Source organism: Drosophila subpulchrella, chromosome 3L (genome assembly GCF_014743375.2).
Source record: "Drosophila subpulchrella strain 33 F10 #4 breed RU33 chromosome 3L, RU_Dsub_v1.1 Primary Assembly, whole genome shotgun sequence".
In the NCBI taxonomy this organism is placed as follows: domain Eukaryota; kingdom Metazoa; phylum Arthropoda; class Insecta; order Diptera; family Drosophilidae; genus Drosophila; species Drosophila subpulchrella.
The window spans coordinates 11,256,097-11,275,209 of record NC_050612.1 but is presented as its reverse complement, the minus strand read 5'-3'; the positions used below and the strand labels follow the sequence as shown (position 1 = coordinate 11,275,209).

General features: G+C 45.0%; 5 protein-coding genes across 5 annotated transcripts; all 5 read right to left on the bottom strand.

The window, feature by feature from the left end:
- Positions 1-2,168: 2,168 nt before the first annotated feature.
- LOC119555278 (endochitinase A) lies at positions 2,169-3,837 on the bottom strand. Its single transcript, XM_037866582.1, has 2 exons — positions 3,775-3,837; positions 2,169-3,704 (listed from the first exon to the last, which is right to left on the bottom strand). The coding sequence occupies exons 1-2, from the start codon at positions 3,835-3,837 to the stop codon at positions 2,169-2,171; spliced, it is 1,599 nt and encodes a 532-aa protein (XP_037722510.1).
- Positions 3,838-5,539: 1,702 nt separating this feature from the next.
- LOC119555271 lies at positions 5,540-9,302 on the bottom strand. The gene is made up of 3 exons (XM_037866575.1): positions 9,279-9,302; positions 6,197-7,162; positions 5,540-6,094 (listed from the first exon to the last, which is right to left on the bottom strand). Exons 1-3 carry the CDS (start codon positions 9,300-9,302, stop codon positions 5,540-5,542), a joined length of 1,545 nt encoding a protein of 514 aa, XP_037722503.1.
- Positions 9,303-13,180: 3,878 nt separating this feature from the next.
- Positions 13,181-15,043, bottom strand: LOC119554333 (fibroin heavy chain). The gene has a single exon (XM_037865198.1). The coding sequence runs from the start codon at positions 15,017-15,019 to the stop codon at positions 13,181-13,183; it is 1,839 nt and encodes a 612-aa protein (XP_037721126.1). The 5' UTR covers positions 15,020-15,043.
- A 1,132-nt stretch (positions 15,044-16,175) lies between these two features.
- Positions 16,176-17,421, bottom strand: LOC119555270 (skin secretory protein xP2). The gene is made up of 4 exons (XM_037866574.1): positions 17,346-17,421; positions 17,169-17,257; positions 16,647-17,099; positions 16,176-16,343 (listed from the first exon to the last, which is right to left on the bottom strand). The coding sequence occupies exons 1-4, from the start codon at positions 17,419-17,421 to the stop codon at positions 16,176-16,178; spliced, it is 786 nt and encodes a 261-aa protein (XP_037722502.1).
- Positions 17,422-18,184: 763 nt separating this feature from the next.
- Positions 18,185-18,848, bottom strand: LOC119554897 (proline-rich extensin-like protein EPR1). The gene is made up of 2 exons (XM_037865999.1): positions 18,717-18,848; positions 18,185-18,646 (listed from the first exon to the last, which is right to left on the bottom strand). Exons 1-2 carry the CDS (start codon positions 18,768-18,770, stop codon positions 18,185-18,187), a joined length of 516 nt encoding a protein of 171 aa, XP_037721927.1. The 5' UTR covers positions 18,771-18,848.
- Between the last annotated feature and the right edge of the window lie 265 nt (positions 18,849-19,113).

Below are 19,113 nucleotides of genomic sequence, written 5' to 3'. Positions count from 1 at the left end.
TGGATTCTTTCACTGGTCAAAAGGAAAGTATATTAGAGAGTCAACAAACGCTTAACAAAATGTCAAAAGAGTTTACCTGGTTTTCAATAATTTGCATTTAAGAGTGGAAGGTATAATACTGAAGTAAATCGTACTTTAATGGGGGTAACATAATAAGGGAATGTCATAAAGCAACAAATTACGCTCGTACAATTCAATATTAATTTATTGATTTATCGCATTAAGATCGGTGGAATACACAGGTCATTCCTATAAGGGGTTAAGGACCTCCTTCGCTCTTGAAACCCACCTACATTTCCTAAATAATATAGTTCATTTATGACAAAAATTGGTTTGTATACAAACTATAGTATAAAATATTCCATTTCTAATGGACCCTAAATAAAATTGACCACATTCGGTTACACTCACATACTTTTAGACCAAAAAGCCTATATCAATCCTCCATCTAGAAAGTATGGTACATTTGGACCCCAATAAGTATGCCACAAATTATGTTGTAAACTTGGAACTTAAAACAAAACTAATTTGGTTTTAAGCTGCTGACTTTAATGGTTAATATTTCCTAGTTTAAGATTTATATTATTTTCCCTTCTTAAATTCTGAAACCGATTAAAATTAAACTAATTTGACCCTTGTTTAAAAATTTCATTAACAAATATAACGAATTCAATTACAAATTCATAGAGGTATGGAAATGCAGTTTAGGGCCCCCATTACCCATAGGAAATATGGAAAATTTAAACATGAAAATGTGGTAAAATTTTGACCCTGTTTTAAAAGATAACTTTTAATGTAGCGTAAAAGGAAATTCAACCACAAATTCATAGAGGTATCGCACATCTAAATCGGTATCCTATAAGAAAAGTTATGGAATCTAGAAGTGCAGTTTTGGGTTCCCATTCGGAACGCCATTGGAATTACGAAAAAATCGAACATGAAAATAGGTTGAAATTTGGACCCACGTCAAAAGGAAAACTTTTAATGCAGAATATTAGGGAATTCAACCACAAACTCATAGAGGTATCACACGTCAAAATCGAACTCCAATAAGTATATACAGACCTCTATGAATTTGTGGTTGAATTCTCTTTGACACTACATTAAAAGTTATCTTTTTAAAGAGGTTCAAAATTTAAACCCATTTTTATGTTCGAATTTTCCATATTTCCAATGGCTGTCAGATGGGAACCCAAAACTGCACTTCTAGGTTCCTTAACTTGACTTGTTGGATCCCGATTTAGACGTCGGATGTCTCTATGAATTCGTGGTTGAATTCTCTTTTACGCTACATTAAAAGATATCTTTTTAAAGAGGGTCAAAATTTTAGCCCATTTTCATGTTCGATTTTGCGTAATTCCAATGGCTTTCCGAATGGTGACCCAAAACTGCACTTCCAGATTCCATAACTTTATAAATTCATATAAAGTATACTTATTGGAGTTCGATTTTGACGTGTGATACCTCTATGAGTTTGTGGTTGAATTCCCTAATATTCTGCATTAAAAGTTTTCCTTTTGACGAGGGTCCAAATTTCAACCTATTTTCATGTTCGATTTTTTCGTAATTCCAATGGCTTTCCGAATGGTGACCCAAAACTGCACTTCCAGATTCCATAACTTTATAAATTCATAGAGGTATCACACGTCTAGATCGGGATCCAATAACTAAAGTTAGGATATTTAAAGTTTTGCGCCTAAGTGATGGGGGGACTTCAATGAACAGTTCATAATGATCGCGCCAGCCGAAGAGTATACTAAAATCAAAGACGAAAAAGTAAGCGTTGACTTTGAACTTGAAGCTTGAGACGACAATGCACTTGTCGAACGAAAAATTAATTTCGGATCATTAAACGAGTTTCCGCATCTTGGGCTGAACTAGTTTTTCAGCAGATCGTCTCCGCTTGACGACAGCTGCGCATTATTGCTTAATAATAGCCAGCCTTAATGGCCTAAGCTTTTTATATTATTATGCAATATGATGGTTAAACAAATAAGTGTGGTGCTACCAGCGTCCGTGTTTCCTGTTCTGGGAATATTAATAAGACAGTGGGAGTATTTTTCAATATTTTTATTATTTATGACTTTCTTAATTTCGTTCCCCAAGGAGAAACCCAGAGTGAAATAACAGGATTTCACTGGGTTATTGTTGGGGTATCGTTGGAGCCTCTAGTAACGGTGACGGCGGAGGACCACGCGACGCTGGGTCTTGTAGCGGTATCCATCGTTGGAGGAGTAAGAGTGGGCGGGCTCAGAGGCGGCGGTCTCGTAGCTCTCAGCGGGGGCGGAGTAGGAAGCAGCGGGGGCGGCGTAGGAAGCAGCTGGGGCGGAAGCGGCACCGGAGTAGTACTCGGGGGCGGAGTAGCTCTGGGCGGGAGCGGAGTAGCTCTGGGCGGGGGCCGAGTAGGAGACAGCTGGAGCAGAAGCAGCAGCGGTGTAGGTGGCAGCGGGAGCGGAGTAGCTCTGGGCAGGAGCAGCGTAGGACACAGCTGGAGCGGAGGCAGCAGTAGAGTAGGAGACAGCTGGGGCGGAGTAGCTCTGGGCTGGGGCGGAGTACACTGGAGCAGGGGCAGAGGCTGCTGGGGGCAGGTAGTCGTTGGAGGGCAGATGGCTCACATCACGACGGTGGCGACGGAGCACCTTGCGCTTCTGGGTCTTGTAGCGGTATCCATCGTTGGCCGAGTAGGAGTGGGCAGGAGCGGAGGCGGCAGTCTCGTAGCTCTCACCGGAGTAAAAGGCAGCGGGAGCAGCGTAGGAGACAGCTGGAGCGGAGGCAGCAGCGGAGTAGGAGACAGCTGGGGCAGAGTAGCTCTGGGCAGGAGCCGAGTAGGAGACAGCCGGGGCAGAGGCAGCAGCGGTGTAGGTGGCAGCGGGTGCAGAGTAGACTGGAGCCGGGGCAGAGGCTGCTGGGGGCAGGTACTCACTGGTTGGGGCAGAGGCGGCTCCCTGGAAGGGGGGCAGGTAGTCGTTGGAGGGCAGGTGGCTCACATCACGACGGTGACGGCGGAGGACCACGCGACGCTGGGTCTTGTAGCGGTATCCATCGTTGGCCGAGAAGGTGTGGGCGGGCTCGGAGGCGGCGGTCTCGTAGCTCTCACCGGAGTAAGAGGCAGCGGGAGCAGCGTAGGAGACAGCTGGAGCCGAGGCAGCAGCGGAGTAGGTGGCAGCTGGGGCAGAGTAGGAGGCAGCAGGGGCAGCGTAGGACACAGCTGGGGCAGAAGCGGCAGCGGTGTAGGTGGCAGCGGGGGCAGAGTAGCTCTGGGCAGGAGCGGCGTAAGACACAGCTGGAGCAGAAGCGGCAGCGGTGTAGGTGGCAGCTGGGGCAGCGTAGGACACAGCTGGGGCAGAAGCAGCAGCGGTGTAGGTGGCAGCAGGAGCCGAGTAGCTCTGGGCGGGAGCAGCGTAGGACACAGCTGGAGCGGAAGCGGCGGCGGTGTAGGTGGCAGCTGGGGCAGAGTAGGAGGCAGCTGGGGCAGCATAGGACACCGCTGGAGCAGAAGCAGCGGCGGAGTAGCTGGTCTCAACTGGGGCGGAGTAGGAGGCAACTGGAGCCGAGGCCTCTACGCTGTAGCTGGCAGCTGGAGCGGAGTAGGAGGCCACCGGGGCGGAGGCTGCTCCATGGCGGGGGGGCAGGTACTGGCTCGATGGCAGATGGCTGACATCGGCTGCCACGGCGGCAATGAAGGCGCAGAACAAGAAGAATTTCTGCAATGGGAGAAAAACGACACTCATTAGCTGGTTATCCTGGTGGTGGAGCCCTAATCCTGGCTAGTACCATTTTGCTGGGTGCTCGGCTGTCCAGTTGGAGGGTACAAGTGGAAGTGATGCCTTTAACCATGTTCTGCCGCTTATTTATATGATTCTAATCACCGGCCTGCGGCAGGAAATTTGCATTTGGCTATTTAATTTATGAATTTGTATTTAGTGACACCGCCAAAAAACATATCCATTATAGTTTTGCAATCAGGTTTGCAACGGGTTTTGCGCTCTGCTCAACTCCAGCACACGATCATGATCCTATGTTTGGAGACTCCCCCCTTTACCACGGCCCAGCTATCAAACGGCCACTTAATATTTTAAATATATTTCGCCAATACTTAGTGGCCAAGATCAGGTTCCATTGCCCCCCCACCGCACTCGCCAATTTCTCCCAGGCCAACGCGTGCCAATTCTGATCAACTCTGGCTCAATTTGCCTAATTATCGAAAATTATATTGTGGCTTAATCAACTGGTCGTAGTCGGGTTCTATGACTCCGGGTAATAAAAGCAGACGTTCGATTGCGGGGCGGAGAAAAGGCCAAAAACAGTTGGCAAAAAGCGAAATGACTGCCGAAAAAAGCAATCAAATTGCGGAAATAAATCACGATCTCAATGCCGAAACAATAGATCTGTCGAAGCCGATTGTGTGTCAAAGCCTGAATGGAAACCTGTACAAAAGGAAGCGACAGATCTTATCTAAGGAAATCAAAAAATTAAAGCAAAATAATAAATCCGATTTATTAAATTACTATTGGCTAATAAATACAACAAAATTTTCAACTAATATCAGTTTGAATACTTAAAAACTGATTTTAACGTTCGTTCAGAAAAGAATTACTTTCACTTTAAGATTATCTAAGTATTTATATGCCTTAATATTCATTTAAGTCCTCAAGATTATTCATAAAAATTAATATACCCTGACTGTTGTAGGTAAGCAGTCTAAAAGTCTCAAGCCGGCTTCAACTTTATGAAGATGAGTTTGCGGAAGCTAGGCAAAAGTAGAATCAAAATTAATTCGATTATGTGTCAAGTATGCATTGTTTGCCTAAGCCCACGTTCCTATTATTATAATTAGATCATGGAATAATTGATCTCTTTAAACACGAATACTTTTAGGGTTCTCCAAATATAGAAATCAAGAGAAGAAGCGAGCGTGGGCCAGCTGATACTTATAGGCCCTTTGCAGTTAAGAGCCTGTCGTGTTCATACTAAATTCGGGCGAGCTTATGTGGTTAAAAGCATATCTAAAGCATAAATTAAAAGATTTTTGGAAATGTTTTAACCAGGCAGCTTAAAGTATATAGCAGAATAACGGACGGGAATGGTTAGATAAGCTTGGCAGTTGATGCTGGTCATTAAATATTTCAAAGTTTTTGAATAGTCTTCATCACTGTGTTTTAATCTTCTGAATATAATTAAAATATCTGCAGAAGAGTATATAAACACAGTAAGGAAATCCAAAGTACAAAAAACACCAAATTTTTTAGTTTTTGTATGCCCTATACCGCAAAGTGAATCAGTTTCCATAACATTTCCTAACAAAATCAGATATTTGAGAAAAATTTATTCTTCCTACTCCAAATTCTCAATAAAATCTATAAGGTTCTATGTGCTTGGAACCCTTAATCAATATCACACAATCAAAACAACTTGAATTTATGGATTCGTTATCGTATTATTGTATTTGTTTGAATGAAAAGGAGGTATTCTAATAGTAGGGTCTGCACTCCAAAATGAGCACAATTCGATCACCTAGTGAAGCCGTTATCGCATCTATTTAGTGGCGGCGGATCACAACGCGCTTGTGGGTCTTGTAGCGGTAGCCATCGTCAGCCAGGACATGGGCGGGGGCCACCTCGACGGTGTTCTCCACGGGGGCCAAGTACTCGTTGGATGGAGCAACAGCCTCCTGGACGGGGGGCAGGTACTCGTTGGAGAGCTCGTTCACATCACGACGGTGGCGACGGACAACCACGCGACGGTGGGTCTTGTAACGGTAGCCATCATCGGCCAAGACGGTCTCGGGAGCCTCGACGGGAGCCAGGTACTCGTTGGAAGGAGCAACGGCCTCCTGGACGGGGGGCAGGTACTCGTTGGACAGCTCGTTGACGTCACGACGGTGGCGACGGACAACCACGCGCTTGTGGGTCTTGTAACGGTAGCCATCATCGGCCAAGATGGTCTCGGGAGCAGCCTCAACGGGAGCCAAGTACTCGTTGGAAGGAGCAACTGGGGGCAGGTACTCGTTGGAGGGCAACTCGCTCACATCACGGCGGTGGCGACGGTAGACCACGCGACGGTGGGTCTTGTAACGGTAGCCATCATCGGCCAGCTCATGGGCGGGCTCGGCCTCAATCTCGACGGGAGCGGGGGCAGCCAGCTGGACGGGGGCGGCGATCTGGACGGGAGCGGGAGCTGGGGCAGCAACCTGGACGGGGGCAGACACTGGGGGCAGGTACTCGTTGGAGGGAGCGGCAGCCTGGACAGGGGGCAAGTACTCGTTGGAGGGCAGGTGGCTCACATCACGACGGTGACGGCGGAGGACCACGCGCTTGTTGGTCTTGTAACGGTAGCCATCATCGGCCAAGATGGTCTCGGGGGCAGCCTCAACGGGAGCCAAGTACTCGTTGGAAGGAGCAACTGGGGGCAGGTACTCGTTGGAAGGCAGCTCGTTGACATCACGACGGTGACGACGGAGCACAACACGCTTGTGGGTCTTGTAACGGTAGCCATCATCAGCGAGAACGGTCTCGGGAGCAGCCTCAACCTGCACTGGGGGCAGGTACTCGTTGGAAGGAGCGGCAGCCTGGACAGGGGGCAGGTACTCGTTGGACAGCTCGTTCACATCACGACGGTGACGGCGGACAACCACGCGCTTGTGGGTCTTGTAACGGTAGCCATCATCGGCCAAGACGGTCTCGGGAGCCTCGACGGGAGCCAGGTACTCGTTGGAAGGAGCAACGGCCTCCTGGACGGGGGGCAGGTACTCGTTGGACAGCTCGTTGACGTCACGACGGTGACGGCGGAGCACCACACGCTTGTGGGTCTTGTAACGGTAGCCATCATCGGCCAAGATGGTCTCGGGAGCAGCCTCAACGGGAGCCAAGTACTCGTTGGAAGGAGCAACTGGGGGCAGGTACTCGTTGGAGGGCAGCTCGTTCACATCGCGACGGTGGCGACGGAGCACCACGCGACGGTGGGTCTTGTAGCGGTAGCCATCGTCGGCCAGCTCATGGGCGGGGGCAGCCTCCACCTCCTGGGCGACGGGGGGCAGGTACTCGTTGCTGGGGCCGGCGATGATCTGCTGCTCCTGGACGGGAGGCAGGTACTCGTTGGAGGGCAGGTGGCTGACATCGGCAGCCACGGCTGCGATCACGGCGAAGGCGACCAGGAAGAGTTTCTGCAAAAAGCAGAGGGAAAGATTGTTAGTGGGCTTAGTCCTTCAGTGGCGACCGGATCTTTATGAGGCTTGTGTTTCAAATCGTATTCGTACCATTTTGTCCGTTGAGTTGCTTGTTCACAGCAGTAAAACCGAAACTCTAATGAGGAATACGCAGAACCTTTGGGTATTTATACAGATTCTCCGCTCTTCGCTGGCCATTACAGAGCTGGCTTTTTCGGCCCTCTGCCCACAGAAAAAACGTCGCTGCCGACGCCGGCGTCTGTAAATTCGCACGATTTTGGCTTTACCTTCGCAAAGCTGCGGGTTCTAAGCCTCTCTTTTGCGGCTCAAACGCAGCTTGGCCAACACGATCACAAGCTCGAGAGCAGTTGATGGCAAAAAAAAAGTTTAATGGCCAAAATCGTTCGCACGGATTCTCTTAATTGTTTTATTTAATCATATGCAAAAGATTTGATGGACATCAACGTTTTGGACAAGTCGAGCGGGCCCACACACACAACGACATGTCCGTGTTAACTTGGCTCTCTCATCTTGTTTACACCTCTTTGTGTCTGCTTTGCCTACCTTGTTTCATTCAAGCCGCCTCGGAATTGCGCTCGATTTAAATTCAAATGATGAGTTATATGTTTCAATCAAGTTCGCGCACTTCAATAGATCCGAGACCCCAGCTGAAAGTCGATTATTTCGATCGCAGCCTCTTCTCTTTGTGGCTATGTCGTTCGCTCATTAATCAACAAATAGGAACTCACCAAGCGAATCATTCAATTTTTTGGATATGATATAATTATGCATGATGCCTACGAATTCCTCGAGTTTGTAAACATAATGCCGGATATTGGATTGAGAGCTCTTGAGAATAGCCTTTAGTGGATATGGAGAATTATTTATTTCATGCGGATGCAAGCATCTCTTAAATTTGATTAAATTTAAAGGGATACATTTTAACTTTATTCAATGTAATATATTCTATGACCTACTTGTTTGGAATACAAATATTCTTTAATCCAAAAGGTAAATGTTTTCATTTGTGAAAGGAAACCGTTTAGTATAAAAAACGTTAGGTCAATTAAGTCTTTATAGATATTGCTATCTTATAAATATATTCATGTTTGTAGTTATTTATCACCCGAATCCGTTGACAACCCACAACTCACTTAATCCTTACTTAAGCACTTTTCTATATCACCCAGATTTGACATTTGATTTGCAACTGATTTTTAAGACACTCCTGTTTGAAACCTCTCACCAAAGATAATTATTTGAAAACATGCACATGCATCAGTTGTTTAAATAAATCAAGTAAAGTTGTTTGCACCTCTGTTTGTTTATTTCAGTTTATTTATGAGTATATTTAATTTGAAACCCACGCTTCAGATAATAAAAGGGGATCAAATCACAATTATTTATGCGTTTTAAAGAGGAAGGCAGGCCATCAATTCAAGCTAATCAATTTGTAGACTGCAGCAGCTACTCTTCAGCCATGATTAATGATAAATTAGTAGGGGGAGTACATGGTTTTATAGCCATATTATAGAGTATTTGCAACACCGAAGCCGAAAAGCTCAATAAGCATGAAGCAAGGCTCGTTAGAGGTGCTAAGAACTAATCGGTTCCGTAAAACTGAAGGATAAACGATGACTAAGCGTGGCTGCTGATCGATTCTTGGAAAGATCGCAAAAAACTTGGACTGAGGATGGGTCAAAGTAGAGCTGCGAAAGTCAAGGCCATCTTTCTATAGGCCAGGCCGATGTCCGAGACATATTGATGGGATGGCGGGATGATGGTGATGGATGGTTGTCACGCGCCACCAATCGGCACCTCGTGGCTTTCAGAAGACTCCAAAGAAGAGTAGCTTTATAGCACCAGTTTGGCTAATTAACGCGGCGGTCATAAAGAAGTTGCTTAGTATCAAATAGCAACTATATAATTTTTTCCCATTTCCAAATGCATTAAAATTTAGAGCCTTAGAATACTAGTTTTCTGTTTTCCATTGTTTGCCTGAGATAATTCATTTCATTTCCTGTGTTGTGCGTGTGCAGCACTAAAAAAGAGTCACAAACTGCGAGTATTAACGAGCTGAATTTATGGCTTTGCCAATTTACATTTTAATTACTGGCAGAATGGCCTGTTCTAGCATCTTCTGTTCCTACTTCTATATCTATACTATGGTCCAGTTGCCCATAAATGTTCTGCACGCATGCTGCCAGTCAATAGATCATGATAAGCCGGCCAACGCATCAGCCTCATCTGCTTGGTATGATTATCCATCAGTAGTAGTTCGGTGAGCCGGTCCAAACACTTAAAAGTTCCATTTCGGAATCGGTGTTTATGCCAAAAACTAGCAAAATATGCAAATTAGTGAATGGCAGCCGGGGTCCCATATACATTCGCCCCATAGAATGGGACAAAACCCCGTCATAATGGCCACAGACAACACTTAAAATTGTCAACTCGGCTTAATAAGTAAGCGTGGGCCCCGAATTAGCGTAGCCCACAAATATAAACTGGGAGAGTGGATCGGCGAAAGGAGACGACTGATTGTGCTATCGGATAATGGTTAATGGATGGGCCCGCTCGATCGGACTCCCCAAATGGAGTTTCCGAAACGCATGTTATTCCAGATTCGGTCTGCCTTCGACTTTGCCTTTGCATAATCCCACAGGCCGCGACGCTCTGTCTAACAAAAACCATTTCGATTTGACTTAACTTATGCAAATTCTATTCTAATTAATATTATGGCCATTCGATTTTTGCCATATCTGTGCGCTTAACAGGCGGCGACTTCTTTCTCGTGGCTGCTGCCTTTCCTTTGTCTTAGTCTTTGTCTTTTGGCCGGTATAGTCACACGCGCTAGTTAATTTAGTTTTTAAGATACTCTAACTAGGGAGGATTTCCTTGTCCACTACGGTGTATAGTTAAATGCCATTGAATGACATTTTATAAATCCATTTAAAAATTTGTCTTCTAGATTTTTAGGTAGTACTAACATATTCTGGGTATTCCCTGAACTGTTGAATTGGCGAGGAGTTGAAAATTCAGTAAATGATTGGACAACCCTAAACAGTTCCTGTTAAATTTTTGAACAGTTTTTTTCCAGTTGTCAAATTTTTTGGTAGTAAAATCATGTAATAAAATAATTGTATAAAAATACTTTATATTAAATTCTTTCTAAATTGATTATAAAGTTAAATATAAATAAAAGGGTATAGTGTTGCCATGTCTTTTTAATGAAATAAGGTGGTACCTCTGGTTTTCAGCAATTTAGCACCTCAACCTAATTTAACAACATTTGGAACTATAAAGGATTCAAAAATAGTTCTTATTTTTATAAGTATGTGATCGCTTACTACTTTTTAAGCAGTTTCTTATCCCACATAAGTATTTTCCCCCTAAATAAAGAGTAGGAGACGGTCGCTTTAGAAGGACCATTATCATCACTATCCAAGTACACGTTTTAGTCTTTTATGATAAATTTAACGTTTTTTCGGCCGGTGATGCTCTTTTTTCGTTTAACTAAAATGTACGATAAATCATTCTAGAAACCCGTTTTCGAATCGCCCCACTCTTCTGAGCCGGCGACTAGAAAGTGCCACCACCGCCATGAAGCGCATCTCCATGGCTCAGAAAACAAAACAAATCCGAAAAAAGCCAAAATATAAATATATACAAAAAACAATCGCCAAGCAACAGGGCAGCATAAAAAAAGAAAAAAGATCTGCGCACACTTTTAACACTCGACTCGGGGCCAATAAATAATGGATACGCGTGGCAGCCGAAATTTGGCAAGTTCCTTTCATGTAATTCTGATTTCGATTCTAATTCTGATTCTCTAGGGCTGCCCGCGGCTCATCGAGTGGTTTTCGGTTTGATGGCTGATCGATACATGCGCCTTGAAGTGCGATTGGACTTGAAAATGTATTTTCGGTTGTGGGCTGTCTAAAATTAATTATGTGGTTGCCAAGTGCTGCAAATTAATCATCCCAACATGTGGAGCTCTTCGATTTCTTCGGCTATGTTTAACGGATGACGCAAGGTGGAGTTACACGCAATCAGATTAGTTCTGATTCCAAAACTCTTTAAGCACAGAGTTCTAGCTTTAAGTTGGCCACCTGGAGAGGCTTTAAATAATGGATACACGCGAAGAAATTAATATACGTATTCTCGTTCCTGGTTTCATGACTTTTGGTAATAAATAAAACTTGTTTTATTATCGCGAATTGAATATTCATTTCAAATAAATATTCAAAACCGATGAGAAGTAATTAAATTAAAGTCTTTGGTTTTTACTTGAGCTGTATAAACATATATAATATATTTCTTAATAATACTAGAGTACTAGAGGAAATTCCAAAATTATTTTAATGAGCTGGTATAGTGAAATACTAATTAATTTTTTAAGTAAATATTACTAAAAAATATGATCTGAATACTCCAAATATTTTAAAGTATTTTTTTTACATAACTTGGAATCTTTCAATATTTTAAGAAAAGTTTATTTCAATTTGATGAAAGAGAACATTAAGCAATAACGATGTTGTCTCGAATATGTTTATTAAATAATAATAAATAATAATATAATTAAAAATCAATAATAAAAACTCATCTATATCTGTTTAGATTTATAAATTTTAAAGCTTAGAAGTTCAATTAGTTGTTAAGATCTTTTGTTATAAGTCAAAACATTTTCTGTGCCGTTAGAAAATGATGGCCCGCAATGTTTGATGGTAATAATTGCCAAAGAAGCGGGTGGCTTGCGGATCATTGAACTCCGCGATGAACCCACTCACTCGCTTTGCATAGCCGTAGCCACAAGCCGGCTAAGCTCGCACAGACATCATCCAAAATTTATTTCTGTAATCAGCGGGCTTTGAATGCCCTAGCGGTCTCCGTTAATTTTATGCCGAGCCGAGCTGCTCCGTAGAGTTTGATCCGAAAGTTTGCCATAAATTATTTTAATTTAATGCTACTTGTAGCTATTTTTATTTAGCCCTGTTGCGGCCATTTGGCTCACTAAAGCGGGCTAATTTCACCGGGAGAAGTGCGCTGATTTATGGAACGCAGCTAATAGCTTTCTATGGGCCGTGTATTGGGTCAAGAGCCGAGGAGATCGGCTAATCCGCTCTGACCTACAGTTGGCCGAAAATAGAGGACAATGGGCAGCCCACGGTTGATATAGGAGTCCACTCGCTAATATTGGCATTGATTGGCAAATTCGAACATTACTAAGGCCCGCCTTAGTCTGCGAAAAATAAAAAAGATAATAATAATCAAAACAAAAACACACGGATCGCTGTCGTACATACACGCAAACTTTTATCCATAGGTCACAATGCGTCCGGCCAAAACGGACTCAATAAATATGTTTTTATGCCAGCTCACCTTTATGCAGGCGACTGGCCAAGATTTGCTGCCGGGTGAAACAATAGATTTTGTTTTATTTCTATTTTGATTTCAGTTGATTGGATTTGCATGAGAATCGAATCTAAATGGCATAAATTTATGTCGACAATTCATTTTGCTAGCCTCTCTCGCTCTAAATCTTTATGTGCCTCTATTTCTATGGGGCTCTGAACTAGTTTTCTTTCCGCGTATTCTAATGTATAGTATACAACTTTTCCATCAAAGGTGTTCGCAGTTATTGCCTGGACATAAATTCCTTAATTTATTTGCACGTGTGTGATTATGTAAATTTATTTCACAGAAGTTCATTTGATCCAAACAAACACATAAATAACAGTCTATAAATACCCTGTCATGTTGGATTAAATTTAATTTTATGTAGTATAATTTAAAGTTTGAATAAAAGCTCTTTTCATAAAGCTCAGCTCCAAAAGCCGTGTCAAATATTCGACAAACTTCAAAGCAGCTTAAAGCGGAAACGGAAGTGAACGCCATATGCAGTGCCCAAAAGTATGCTTTAAATATTGAACATCGTTTCTTTCGACTGCTCTTGTAGCAAATGCTGCTAAGTATAATTTAATTTTGGATATTATATGTTGTGTTTTTATATTCAATTTAAAACTCGAAGGAATGCTTGGGCTTCCTGTAGTGATAGCCATCTTCACGATAATCAGTATCGTACTGGGAGGCAGAGGTTCCAAGATCCACATCCTTACGTTTGGAACTGCTCCTATGAGAACGGTGTTTCTTTGGAGCAACCACATAGGAAGATTGTCTGTTACTGGCCGCAAATCCAAGGAAGCCTCCAGCCTGCCCATCATCATCCACATCATCATCATCATCGGGTATCAGAACGGAACGCTGATTGGGATTAACCGATACCAAAGTCCGCTGATGGCCATGATGGGGATCGCTATAGAAGTTGCCATCGATGATGTTGGTATCCTGTTGGTTGCCCAGCGCATTCGTGGGTCCCTGGAGATGGGGCTGACCAAATACGTTGCCGTTTAGCACATTCAGGCCCTGGTAGTTGGATCGATTTGGAGGACGTCGGTTGTTGAGGCGAGGCACTTGTCCCGCCGCCAATTGAGCTCCAATTGAGGGGTCAAACTGCCCTTGATTCGGGTCAAAAGCGGCCTGACCAGCGGCCAGTTGACCTCCTGCTGGAGGATTGGGTCGCTGATTAGGAACTCCCTGGGCAGCTCCAAGTTGGGCTCCCAAAGCGGGATCAAAAGGTGCCTGGGCATTGGGTCTCTGGTTGGGAACACCCTGGCCAGCTCCAAGTTGAGCTCCGAAAGAAGGATCAAAAGGTCTCTGATTCGAAACACCCTGACCAGCTCCTAATTGAGCTCCCAAAGAGGGATCAAAGGGTCCACCTAGCTGGAGGTTGGGATCATATTGGTTTTGCAGGGGTCTTTGGGCTTGTCCAGCTCCGAAAGATGGGTTAAAGGGCGCTCCTACAGCTGCTTGGGCTCCGAAAGAGGGGTCAAATCCTTGTCCAGCTCCCAGCTGAGCTCCTCCAGCCAGTTGACCTCCTCCTGCCAGTTGACCTGCTCCTCCAGCAGCCTGTTGATTTCCAGCTGCTGCATTTCCTATTGCTCCCAGCTGAGCGCCCAGCGAGGGATCCACAAAGAAGTTGAGTCTCTTGTCTCCACCATATCCTCCTCCAAAGCCACCTGGTCGGGATGGAGGACGCTGGCCATTGCCCAGAACAGCCAGTTGACCACCAGGAACAGGTTGGCTCGCAGGAAGATTGCCGCCAGTGGGGGCCAGAGCACTAGCTGGCAGCTGAGCTCCCAGGGGATCAGAGGGACCACAGCCAGGTGGGACATTTCCAGGTCCGATGAACTGACAGTTGGGTCGAAAGCCTGGAGCCTGAGCTCCAATGGGCGCCTGAGCTCCAGTTGGCGCCTGAGCTCCTGAAGGATCCTGTGCTCCTGCCGCTCCATCCGGTCGAGTGAGAGAGTTCAACTCCGAGTCCTGGGACTGCACATTGATCTGTGTGTGAGTGTGGAACACCGAGTTGGGTGCACTGGCATAAAGGACACGACTAGGACGACGCCGGCGATAAACCACTTGGGTGGCAGCCGGGGTGAACAGATCCCGAGGGTAATCCGTGCGAGCTTGGGGTTTGCTGTGCTTGTAGTGGATGTGCTGGGTCTTCACCTCGGGCTTCTTGTCATAGTGGTGGTAGTGATCCACTCGCTGCTTCTTCGGCTCCTCGTAATGGTGCTCCTTGTACTGCTTCGGCTCCTCTGGTTCATCCTCCTTGTGGTAAACCACCTCGCTGGTATGCCTTTCCTTCTTGTAGTAGGGTTGCTCCACCTCCTTTTCCTCCTGGGGAGGCAGATAATGGGACTCCTCGTCGTCATCTTCGTGTTCCCTGGAGTGATGATGCCGCTGGTGCTTGTGGTGTTTCACATGGGAAATATCGGCCAGACAGGCGATTGCCATGAGGCTAAGAACCAGGACCAATAGGATGTTCTAAAATGGAAATGGGTTAAGAGTTAAGAGTTTAATTCGGAACCCCGACTTATCGTTGATCTCTCACCATTGCTCAAGTGCCAGTGATTCCAATCAACTGTGGATGCAACTTTTATACCCTCTTCGGGTTCGTTTGGGTTGCATCCCCATATCGAGCCCCCAAAATAGTACCGACATCGAAAGCGAAACCTGTTGTTGAGCGTGAGAAATCGATACGCTGTATGTGACCCATTTGTTCTTATTGAATAGCCACCAATTTAAAATCTAAATATATTCCAAAGCACAATAGAAGCGTCCCGTAAATTTGTCAGATAAAAGCGTTTCAATTTATTAGCCCAAGTACGCTGCACACGCCGTCGATAATATATGGGTTCCTTGATCTCCGTTTTTCGGTTAAGTCTTTTGCCTAGCCTGACAACAAGTAAGGAAGGTAAAGTACTGGATACTTTTCGAAAGAATCATTCAAAAGAAAGTTGAGGCTAACGCTATTGATTGATACTATAAAGCGCAGAATAGATCTGGGTCAGACATAATATAAAATAGTGTTAAAAAAATAAAAAAACTAAAAGCTTTCATAGTTTTCATAGATATGATGTTTATTTTCTAAACAAAATATTAAAACGTTCATCTAGTTTTAGAAAATAAAAAGATAATCCCAAGATATGTTCTATATGATTGTGATTTAAATCTGTGTAGATTCTTACGATAATAATCAAAACAATTTCCGCATAATCTATTAACGGACTTCCATCTTGACGTATTCATTAAAGATGAAGTCATATTATCTTCAGGTCATTCAAATATTTAATTCCATTGCTAATAGTACAATTAATATTCATTAATAATGATTTAAGGTTGTTGCTTTTGTGTTCATTTTGATATGATTTCTCATTGTGGCAAAGAATATTTGTTCTTCTTTGAAAGAGTATCTTTTCCTCATTCGTTTTTTTCGGTGTTTCTTTTGCAGATATTACACCCCATACCATTCTTGCATAATTAGCAAATTATCATATTATCTTTTTTAGTTTTTAAATGCTCAAATAAAACTACATGTTTTCATAATTTTTATATTCGCTTTTATTGTCGTATTTTATTATCGTAACATCATAACCATTAGTAGAGTTTTTTAAGCGCGGTGCTTGAACACACGACGACGGACGGTCTTGTACTTGTATCCCTGCTGGCTGGCGGCGGGTTGGCTATACTCGTAACCGGAACGGGCTGCCGAGTGGGAGGAGGCGGCGGCCTCGAACACAGGGCCGGAGGACTCGAAGGCAGGAGCGGGGGCAAAGGACTCCACATGGACGGGTGCGGGTGCTGGGGCGGAGAAACTCTGCACAGGGGCGGAGGCGGCAGCATGGTGATGCACCTGAGGAGCAGGAGCATGGTGGATTTGGGGAGCTGGAGCATGGTGGACCTGGGGAGCAGGAGCATGGTGGACCTGTGGAGCTGGAGCATGGTGGACCTGAGGAGCAGGTGGCACATAGGTCCTCACTGGAGCGGGAGCAGACTCAGCGGCGTGGAAAACTGGAGCAGGAGCAGGAGCATGGTGGACCTGGGGAGCTGGAGCATGGTGGACCTGAGGAGCAGGTGGCACATAGGTCCTCACTGGAGCGGGGGCAGACTCAGCGGCGTGGAAAACTGGAGCAGGTGCAGCCACTGGAGCGGGGGCAGGGGCAAAGGACTGAACGGGAGCTGGAGAAGAGGCGGCGGCATGGTGGTGGACGGGAGCAGGGGGCACATAGGTGCGCACGGGGGCAGGAGCTGAGGCGGCTGGCTGGAAAACAGGAGCAGGGGCTGGAGCAGCAACTGGAGCGGGGGCGAAGCTCTGCACAGGGGCGGAGGCAGCCGGGGCTGGTGGCACATAGGTCCTAGCTGGAGCAGGAGCAGAGGCAGCCTGCTGGAAAACAGGAGCCGGGGCAGAGGCGGCGAACTGATGGGGGGCCGAGTACGATCTCACGGGAGCGGGGGCGGCAGCTGGAGCATTATAGTTATAGCCCGAATCGGCGACGGCACATCCAACCACAGCCAAAGTCAAGATGAAGAATTTCTGCCAGACAATATAGAAAAAATTGATAAGTACACCATCGAATATAATCCTCAGCTGGCATATCCTTACCATTTTCGCTGATCTGTTTGCTTTAGGGGCAACGAATCGAATAATGTCTTGAGCCAGCAGCTCCTGTACTTTTATACAATCCGGCGAATCTGCGCGTCCAAACGGAAGTGCTGAGTATCATAAATCAACAAAACATTTTTCGCGTCGAAAAATTTGTTTAATTAGGCAAACAGATACCTCTCGACCACGGCACCAGATGGGGCTTGTTTTTATCAGCTAGGTACGCCTCGGAGTTTGGATTAAAAACTCTCATTTTTTTGCTGTCATGCGGAATATAAATATTCATTAGAATACCCATACCCATATCACAGCTTTATTTCTTCTGGCAAAAAAATTTTATCACAAACCTGATAGTTTAGTTCGTCTTCGTCTTGAAGTAGAAGCTTTTTTAATTCACCCAAGCTTTTGCGATAATTAATCTTGTATTGGTTTAATGAAAACAGTAGCAGGGAGCTATTTTTAAGTCAATCCAGAAACAGAGGTATCACAATTTACCGGTCATAAACTATCTGAGTCAGCCGTAAGCATTATCTTATCCACTTAAGCTGCTGAGCCAAAAAAACTGTTGAAGCTAATGACTTAGTGTTCCGCTAACTGGATTGATTGGCCGATTGATTAATTACCCAGGGAAGCCTCAAGATCGCGGCTTCGTTCAAACATATTGGAGGTCGAAAATGTTTCCTCTGGAGGCTAATGGCTTCTGGACCCCTTCTTTGCATAATAACGTTATCTGATCTATGGTTGACGCCCTCCAATGATCCTAAGACTAAAAACAAGGTCTTTGTTTATGTTTCTGAGCTTTCTTTATTGTCTTTTTGCGCTAATTCGGGAATATGCAAATCGGATCCAGTCAGACATGCAAATATAAACCTATTATTAAGTGTATTTTTGCATTTCTTTGCTGAGCTGTGGAATTAGCATTAGAATATAGTTGGCGTCGTGGGTTAAACCACAAACCAGTTGAGTTGGTGGTTGTTGCTCAGAGCTGTTGTTTCGACAGGTGATGATGATGCATCTTACTGGGGTGGCAGGTAGGTGTTGCGGGGAGCGATCACCTGGGGTGGCAGATAGGTGTTGCGGGGAACGATCACCTGGGGTGGCAGGTAGGTGTTGCGAGGGGCAGCCACCGAGATCACCTGGGCAACAGGACGAGAAATGGACACCACCTGGGGAGCAGGACGGGAAATCACTTGGGCAGGTGGCAGGTAGGTGTTGCGAGGAGCAGCCACGGAGATCACTTGTGCAGCAGGACGGTAGGCGGGGATCACTTGAGGCACCACCCTGGGGGCGGGGGGCAGATAGGTGTTCTGTGGCTGAATCACCTGACGGTGGATGATCTGCGGTTGAACCTGAACCCTCGGAACGGAGATCACCTGGGGTCGCACCACCTGCACTTGGGGAGGCAAATAGGTCCTGGACAGCGAAGTGGCACCAACCACTCCCAGCAGAGCCACTGCGAACGCCACGAAAATTACACGCTGCCGAGAGAAAAACTTTCCATTAGTACTCAATTCGAAATTATTAAAAGCAAATCCGATCGAAACCCACCATGTTGATCATTCCAAGTCGTACAATTAAACTGTTTTTTTGCGAGCAGAACATTTGGTATTTATAAGACCTTTCGGGTAGATCCCAAACAAAATATATAGTATATAATATTATTATTTTTGGATAAGGTTGGCATATGTATGGGTATTGTCTTGTTGGATTGCAGTCATCGGGCGAAATGCGGTTGCGACTGCGACCCATAAATAAATAAATCAGTAGTCCAAGCGCTGATTTCATGTCTGCAATAAAACAATTACGCGAGTCAATATGAGTTAGAATTTTTCAAACTGAAAGTAGCTTGTCAAGTCCATAAAATCGATTTAGGTAGATGCTTTCACTTTTTTTTTGGGGACTATGAGCTAAAAAATAAGAAGCCGTTAATGCTGTATTTTTTTAC

Bases quoted from the DNA above. Each gene is read 5' to 3' on its own strand.
- LOC119555278 (XM_037866582.1), bottom strand. From the start codon at position 3,837: ATGGTTAAAGGCATCACTTCCACTTGTACCCTCCAACTGGACAGCCGA. The intron at 3,705-3,774 runs GTACTAGCCAGG...CTCCCATTGCAG, and splicing joins GCCGAGCACCCAGCAAAATG to AAATTCTTCTTGTTCTGCGC.
- LOC119555271 (XM_037866575.1), bottom strand. From the start codon at position 9,302: ATGCTAGAACAGGCCATTCTGCCA. The intron at 7,163-9,278 runs GTAATTAAAATG...TGCTTTTTGCAG, and splicing joins TAGAACAGGCCATTCTGCCA to AAACTCTTCCTGGTCGCCTT. The intron at 6,095-6,196 runs GTCCAGGTTGCT...CCCGCCCATGAG, and splicing joins TGCCCCCAGTGTCTGCCCCC to CTGGCCGATGATGGCTACCG.
- LOC119554333 (XM_037865198.1), bottom strand. From the start codon at position 15,019: ATGGCAATCGCCTGTCTGGCCGATATTTCCCATGTGAAACACCACAAG.
- LOC119555270 (XM_037866574.1), bottom strand. From the start codon at position 17,421: ATGAGAGTTTTTAATCCAAACTCCGAGGCGTACCTAGCTGATAAAAAC. The intron at 17,100-17,168 runs GTAAGGATATGC...ATTGTCTGGCAG, and splicing joins CAAACAGATCAGCGAAAATG to AAATTCTTCATCTTGACTTT. The intron at 16,344-16,646 runs GTGCCACCTGCT...GTCCATGTGGAG, and splicing joins CCGCTCCAGTGAGGACCTAT to TCCTTTGCCCCCGCTCCTGC.
- LOC119554897 (XM_037865999.1), bottom strand. From the start codon at position 18,770: ATGTTCTGCTCGCAAAAAAACAGTTTAATTGTACGACTTGGAATGATC. The intron at 18,647-18,716 runs GTGGGTTTCGAT...TTCTCTCGGCAG, and splicing joins GACTTGGAATGATCAACATG to CGTGTAATTTTCGTGGCGTT.